Source organism: Cannabis sativa, chromosome 2 (assembly GCF_029168945.1).
Source record: "Cannabis sativa cultivar Pink pepper isolate KNU-18-1 chromosome 2, ASM2916894v1, whole genome shotgun sequence".
Taxonomy (NCBI): Eukaryota; Viridiplantae; Streptophyta; class Magnoliopsida; order Rosales; family Cannabaceae; genus Cannabis; species Cannabis sativa.
The window spans coordinates 45,303,774-45,311,877 of record NC_083602.1 but is presented as its reverse complement, the minus strand read 5'-3'; the positions used below and the strand labels follow the sequence as shown (position 1 = coordinate 45,311,877).

At 32.8% G+C, this 8,104-nt stretch overlaps 2 protein-coding genes across 3 annotated transcripts; both read right to left on the bottom strand.

Moving 5' to 3' along the window:
* Window positions 1–2,650: 2,650 nt before the first annotated feature.
* On the bottom strand, window positions 2,651–3,872 carry LOC133033975 (uncharacterized). The gene is made up of 2 exons (XM_061109017.1): window positions 3,313–3,872; window positions 2,651–3,098 (listed from the first exon to the last, which is right to left on the bottom strand). Exons 1-2 carry the CDS (start codon window positions 3,853–3,855, stop codon window positions 2,775–2,777), a joined length of 867 nt encoding a protein of 288 aa, XP_060965000.1. The 5' UTR covers window positions 3,856–3,872; the 3' UTR covers window positions 2,651–2,774.
* Window positions 3,873–4,026: 154 nt separating this feature from the next.
* LOC115724866 (uncharacterized) lies at window positions 4,027–6,600 on the bottom strand. 2 transcript variants are annotated; one of them, XM_061110552.1, is made up of 6 exons: window positions 5,976–6,600; window positions 5,817–5,863; window positions 5,395–5,455; window positions 4,796–5,079; window positions 4,491–4,709; window positions 4,027–4,413 (listed from the first exon to the last, which is right to left on the bottom strand). In XM_061110552.1, the coding sequence occupies exons 4-6, from the start codon at window positions 5,075–5,077 to the stop codon at window positions 4,306–4,308; spliced, it is 609 nt and encodes a 202-aa protein (XP_060966535.1). In that variant the 5' UTR covers window positions 5,078–5,079; window positions 5,395–5,455; window positions 5,817–5,863; window positions 5,976–6,600; the 3' UTR covers window positions 4,027–4,305. The 2 variants fall into 2 exon arrangements, with proteins under 2 accessions (XP_060966535.1, XP_060966534.1); XM_061110551.1 differs by lacking the exon at window positions 5,395–5,455.
* Between the last annotated feature and the right edge of the window lie 1,504 nt (window positions 6,601–8,104).

Below are 8,104 nucleotides of genomic sequence, written 5' to 3'. Positions count from 1 at the left end.
TTATTTGATGATTGATTAGTGTTTGTTAATTTTCGTAAACAATGATTGAATATTTGTTTCCGGAATTATTTTTATTGGATAGTATGGAAAAAATTAAGAAAGTTACTTTTTTACAGAACTCAATTTCAATTTAATTTGAATTAGTTATGATTTTTTGAAGTTTCGAAAAATATCGGGGTTGAGCAACAGGGACACGCGCGGGCATGAGGCTTGTGCCTCGGACAGCACGCGCGCAGACAGCATTTCTGTCTGAATCACTGGGCTCCGCGCACGGAGAGGCTGCTGGCAGCCTCTTGCGCCGAGCTCCCTCGGCCATGCTCCCCACCATGCGCGCGCGGACAGTATGTAATGCATACTGTCCGTATAGCTCGCAAATTTTTCGTTTTTCTTCGTTTTTTCATGCTTTTTCATGGAATTAACTTCCAATTTTTTGTGTAGTTCTGTATTTATACTATTACTATTCCTAATTCAATTCTAATTATCATTTTGAATTAATTTAATATTTTTTAAATTTAATTCAAGATATTAGTGTAATTTAACTTGAAAAATAGTTAGTATCTATCTTTTTTTTGCTTAATAATCTATCTTATTTTTAAATTTGATTCTATCTTATCTTATTTTTAAATTTGATTCTATCTTATCTTATTTTTAAATTTAAGGTCATATTTACAATATTTTCAATTATTTTTTTTTTAATAATTTGACCTTATTTAAATTTAAAATAAGATAACTATAATCATGTAATTTTAAAAAGATGTAAGATATTTTGCTAATAATTTTTAAATTTTTGTTATTTTATTTATTTAAATTACATTTAAAATCTGAAAAAGATATTCATTTATCTTTTTTAATTTTTTATTTAATTTTTATTTATAAAATAACATTTAAATTTTAAAAGTAGTTAGCAAATTTTAAAATGATATTTAGGTTGGTTGAAACCTAATTTTTCAAAATTGTAGGTTTAATTTTAAATTTAAATTTTAATTTAATTTTGATTTTTTTTAAATTAGTTATTTAATTTCGAAATTAATTATTTAATTTAAAATTAAATAAATCCTACATCCAACTATCCAGCTAACCTTGTTGCAGGAGTATGTGTTTTAGCTTGTGTGTAAGTTTTTCAAAACCTATTATTACTTGATTGCAAATAGCCATGGTTACTTTTTGCCAGATCTAATGATCTGATGGCTCCCTTGGTCAAGATAATAATTTGTAACAGGTAAATTTACAATCTTCTTTCATCTGTGTGTGACCTAGCAACATGATAGGACCCATCCAAAGTGTGCCTGTGTGAGCCTATGTGTTTAATTTTCATTATAGATGCATATACACTACTACAAAAACCCCCTTTAGAGGCGGTTTTTAAGCCCTTTCAGCGTCGGTTTTCGCGAAATTCGCTACCGACGCTGATCAGGGCGACGCTAAATGGTTTATATGAACCGACGCCATAGGTACCCCTATGGCGTCGGTTATTAGCTTATAACCGACGCCATAGGGGTACCTATGGCGTCGGTTATAAGCTATAACCGACGCCATAGGGGATTTACCAACCGACGCCAAAGCAAGCAATTTTCAGTTTTTTCAAATTTTTTTTATTTAATTATATAATTTTATTTTCATTTTAATTATATATTTAATAATTTTATATATTATTTTATTTAATATAAATTACATATTTATTTTTTAAAATGTGAATCAAATATTATTTAAATTTGGGTAAAATACATAATTTAATTTCATAAAAATAATTAAATATTACACAAACACTAATGTAAAATTAATTAAAAATATTAAAGTTAATAAATCTAACTACAAGTTAATCTATAAAGATTACATAATGAAGAAAAATTCTTCGACCTTTCAACCTCAATCGTCACCGTGAATCACCGCCATCAATTGTTCGATCCACTTTCGCTGTAGTGGTAACAATTCTGTTTTTGGATCGTATTGCTTCTTACCCCCAAACTGTTAAAAAAATTAAAAATTTATATTAGTTTATGTATATGTATATTATATATTTATTATTATAGAATTTATATACTATAATCAATAATTAAAACTTACAGCTTTTTGATCTTGTATGTAACGGCTGGGGTTGGCACGTGCGACGATGTCAGTGATATATTTCAAAACATAAAAACCGCATTCTTGGCTTTTAGGTTGTCTTGGACAGTTTGCTTGTGAAATTCCTTGCCACGGGCCAAGATACTGATGTGCGTCCCCTATATACATGAATGCCCTGTTTGGGAAAATTATATTAGCATTTCAATTCGTTAGTTAATTTAAATTCGTTACATAAGAAGTCATTAAATTATTACCTTCCGATCATTTGTTCTATTTCTTCGGGAATTGGGCGGCCTTTTACAGGGTTTAAATGGATAATTTTCCCTGGCGCAACCACCACTAGCGTCCAATGCATCCTAGAAAATTATACTGGAATATAAGTAAGATAGTATAAAAATAATTTGAAGACATAATATAGAAATGAACAATTAGCACTAAAGAATTTAATAAAGTTTACCCGATATTCCAAGGAATAAAGAACATTTGGTGGTTGTTGTTCATTAATGATAACCAATTAGCCAATCGTCTTGCCGCATCGTCAAAAGACTGACTCTGTTCTTCATCGTTGATCCCATGCACTGTGAGAAGTTCTGGGTCGTAAAACTTGAAAATTTTTCTCAGACCGTTGATGCTCTCCCATATGTGCCTGCCAAAAAAAGTGTTAGTGTCTTATAATAATTTAACTATAATTTGATATAAGGTTAATTAGATTAAAGAAGAGTATACATCATTCCAAACAGCATTCCCTGGTTGCCGATGTAGTCACACGTAGCAACCTGCTGCAAATCCTCTCCAGATAATGTGATCTGGGTACGCGGTGCAATGAATCCTCGGGGGACAGGAATTGTGATTATATCACGTTTATCTTTGAGCCTTAGGAATTCATGAATCATCCATTTTAGCAAATTAGGGATCAACGCCATCTTCTCTTCCGTGAACAAGTCATCTTCCCGTGCACCACGGCCTTGTGGAGAAAGCATCGGAGCTTTCCCCTTTGACGCATCACGTCTTGAGGGCGGTTGAGCGAGTGGACCCTAAACAAATTTCGGCAGCATAACGGTTGTAATTGAATGACCCCAAAAATTTTGAACATAGCTGTATAATGACAAATAACACATATATAACAGTAGTTTTTTCATCCATCCCACCGCAGCACATATATTCGCAGAACCTACTTCACTACGGATGAATATTTAAGATATTCAAACTCCACTAATCATTAATAATTAATTTGAGTTGAGAAGTTACCTCGGTTGTTAAAATTAAGTGTTTAGGCCAAGGAAGGAACATCTGGCATACGTCCCTAACATATCTGCACTCTTCAATTGGGACTGGGATTTCAGCGTCCTCTTGCAGGATTTCCGAAACCATGATCCGGGCATGTGAATCATCGTAATCCTGGCAGTGAACTTTGATCGTACCCACATGCTCGTACAAATACCCTCGGGCCACAATATTGTCGATGTTGTCAGAGCAGAGATGTACTTGCTGATTAAGGGTCGCATGGTCATCAAAATTGTATAGGATACCTTGGTCGTTGAGGGAAATAAACTCCTCAGCATAAATTTGTGGTTGTACCTCATCCTGAGGAGCGTATGGTTGTGGAACATACGCCTCACCAGCCACCTCTCCTTCTTCCTCTTGTTCGGCAGCGTTCCTCTGCTGCTTAAGGGATTGGACTTCGGCTTTTAATTTTTCAATCTCCTTCGCTTGCCGAGCCACAACATCAGACACTTCCCTTTTCTTCCTACCGAACAGTTGAGATGCCCTGGTCAGGAACCTACAAATCATAAAAAGCAAATTAGCAACGATTTTATTTGTGTAACTAAATAAATAACATTTGAAGTAATAGCATACGCAGCAGCCCTGACACGTCCAGGATGCTCTGGTGTCCCGAGCGCCTGCGTCAGGATATCGTTTTGGCCCTGGACCTGAATTTGTCCCCTCGACTAAGCTTCTCTTCTAATTGAGCCTAATGCACGCATATATTCAAGCAATTAGTATATGAATTATATACACTAACTCATGAGTAGAACTCAATTAAGGATTAATATATACTTACTATCTTCTCTGCAATTTCCTTGTCGTAATCAGTGACAAGTTTTCTACTCTTGGTGCGAGATTTAATCCAAACACGGTGGCGGGGGGGATCTGCAACTTCGAGGTCTTTTTTCTACATAACGTTATAACAATGAAATGAGTACCAATTAAATTGTATAGCACATTATAGCACATTAAATTTTAAGTATTACTTACCACAACTTCCCGTACGTTCACCATTCCACTCCGACCACTTCGATGTCTGGATTGAATTTTTGAGGAACGTTCACGTTGCACCTTACTCAATTCCTACAATGCCAAAAAAATACATTAGATACATGTACTGTATTTAAGAGTTTATCTTAGTGTTAATATAATTAGCGTACCAGAAATTCAGGAGTTAGTCGACTTTCAACAAATTTGCACCAATCAGCAGCGTCGATCTCGGGGTGCTTTTCAGGGACTTGTGCCAGTCGTCCCAGATCATTCTCTTTCAACGCGGGCATTATGATGTCTTTTGTCATCCTATTCTTGAAGTCTTTCATTAACTTCCCAGCTAGGATGAGACAATCATGTTTGAAGGTGTCCGGCACAATGAACCCCGTCTATTTTGAAGGAAAACAAACACGGTTAGAGTCAACATTTGGAGTAATAGAAAAACAAATCAAAATTCTAACAAATAATAGCTTACCTGAATGTCTTTCCAAACTTTATTTTTCAGAGTCGGGTTGACTTCTTTCCAGTTTTTATAAGCCAACCCTATTGTCTGCCGACATCTGACTCCTAGAGTGGATACGAGCTTCGCATAGCTTTTTCCACAGTATTGACCTTTATCATTAACTTCGAGGGCCACTCTTTTGCCCTGATCCATTAGTTTGGATATTTCATTCATTTGCGTCGGCCCTCGTGTAGGTATTGTGGTTGGACACTCTGCCTCTGGGTCTGAATCAGATCCCGAACTCGAGTTGGCCATATCTACACCATTAACAAACAAAATTGAATATCATGCTACTAATAACACTAAATTCTACCGAAATTTTGGCAGCATAACGGCTGTAATTGGACGTTCCCAAAATTTTTAAAAGTGCCTAAAGTAACAAACAGAACAAATATAACAATACAGAACAAAGAAACTAACATAAACAATACAAAATTTATCCACCAATCCGACCGCAGTACATGTATTCGCAGAACCTACTTCACTACGGATGAATATTTAAGATATTCAAACTCAACTAAGCATACATTGATAATTAATTATACTAACAAAAGGTTAGCGGATGGATATACCTATTGCAAATCCGATCAACACCGAAATATGTCGATCGACTCTCAAATATTAGCACACAACCTATAACATAATGCAATATACAACCAAATTAAAATTTTAATTATTAAATTACTTACTAGTTATTAAACAAAGTAGCAAGTTACTAGTTACTAATTTCCATAATTTTTTTAAAAAATAACATATACATATATATACATATATAATCAACTAAATATCACACTACCATTATTTTAAAAACTTTAACTCTAAACTAATTAAATTCCTACTACCTCTCATTCTCATTCACAACAAATATATATACAATACAAATACACAAAATACACAAATAGTATATACACACAACATATATATAAACACATATTCAATAATAAAATACAAAATATATACATTTATATTATATATCAAGTAAATAAATATTTACCTTATAAACGCAATCCGGCGACAAATTGCGACCAAAAATCCGGCCACCTATAGCACACACAATATAATATCAATAAAATGAAAAAATCCTAAAAAATATTTACAAAAACGAAATAATACCAATGTACATTAATAAAATGAACAGAAATCATATTTATACCTTAATGAACGTTGAGATTGAACGATTTCTCCGCTAAAACCGGTGGTCGGAGTTAAACCACCACTTTTTTTTAAAATAGGTTCGGGTACAGTGTAAATGGGTGAAAAAACAAAACTTTTTTAGTGTATGGGATTAGATATTGAAAATAGAAACTTTTAAGACAAAAATGAGGTGAAATGGTGAAGAAATGAGAGAGATATGTGGGTTTTTAGAGGTGGTTGGCGAGGGTTTTCGTGGGTTTTCTCTGCTGTAGAAGTGGCTGGGTATATGCTGGAGAAGAAGAAGTGAGGAAGAAGAAGACGATGCAGAGGTTATACTCTGGGAGACCCTATGCCGTCGGTTCCTAGCAAAGAACCGACGGCATAGGTGCACACGTGTCAATAAAGTGTGCACCTATGCCGTCGGTTCTTTGCTAGGAACCGACGGCATAGGGTCTCCCACAACCCTTAAAAAATCCCAATTTCCAACCGACGGGATAGGGTTTACTAATATATATACCTACGGTTTTTACCAAAAAACCGCCTCTAAATGTCAATTTCGAATCTGGTGGGTGTTCTCACACCCTTTAGCTTCCCTTTTTATAAAATGGGTTAAAAAAAGGGAAGCTAAAGGCCCATATTCTAGTAGTGATAGGTTGATGTTGCTAAATAAATTATCATAGTTCTTGATATATTTTATTTAGGCCCATTTAGTTTTTGGGCTTAGTCAATTAATAACAGTTGTTCATTTTAAGGTTAAATTCCTCTTTTTTGGACCTTGTGTGAGAGTTGGGAGCCATAGAAGTGGTTACGACATACTGAACCCAGCACCCCCTCACATGAACCACCCCAATTGTGAAGGCCCATTTGCCTGATTTGAATAAACTGTACTAGGTTAATTACACTAGTTTAACCTAATAAAATTGATTAGCAAATATAATTAATTTCATTTATTTTGAAATTAATTTAAGAAAACCATAGTTTAAAGAATTTTATATTCTAAGCTAAACTATATGTATTTTCTTGTATTTAATTAAATATAGAATTATAACCATCTAGATTCTTTCTGAAGCTTAATTTAAATTTTTCATTAAATATTGCTATTTAAGTTGATATTTAGTTATCTACAACTAACCAACTTAAATCTGAATATCTTTTGGATTTAAAATTTCAAAATTAAGTTGAGGAATTTTAGGCATTGGTTATTAAGATTCTTTAGATATTTTTTAAGTTAATATCTTTTCGAATATTAACTTAAAATGGAATATTTTAGATATTTTTTAGGTTAATATCTTTTCGAATATTAACTTAAAATGGAATATCTTCAAAAATTAAGTTGTTACAATTTAATTTTAAATTTAATTAAATATGATTTGAAAGATATTTAAGTTGATTTTTTAGATTCTTCTAAAACAACTTAAACAAGATATTTTCAAATTTGTTCCATTTAAATATTCGAATTTATTTTTCGAATTTAATTAATAATTGAAAATTAATTAAAGGTGATTTTTTATTTAAACCAACTTTGATTTGTAATTTTTCATTATTATATTATGGAACTTGTTTGATATTTATTTGAATTTATTTTTCAAATTAAATAATAATTGAAAATTAATTAAAGTTCATTTTAAACCAACTTTAATTTGTAATTTTTCATTATTATAATATCGAATATTATGATTATACAAAATACATATATATATATATTTAAATAATGAGCTTTTAATCAAAAGATATTCGATCTCCATTGTTGGTCTTACAATAGTTAAACTTTTTCAATATAACCTCGAGACGCTAGACTTCGTCCCCCTATGGATGGTTATTCGTTGAACACTTTTAACACCGTAAGATTTCAGTTAATAAGTGTTTTGTGAGTTTTCGTCTCTATTTAGACTCTCCCCTACGGTGACTACTTAGAGATAAACTCATAAAACATGAAACAATGGTGGAAGCTCATAAAATGAGAATAACCTTGACTCTCGCCTACCGGGACAACGTTGGATTCTCATTTTGATCGAATAAAAGGTTGCTAAAATGTTTAATTTTAGATGAGCTGACAACTCTATTCAACTAATGTTATCTTTGACTCTCGCCTACCGGGACACTGTATTTCATTATGTTGGAAACCTTGGAAAATAAACTATGTTAGAT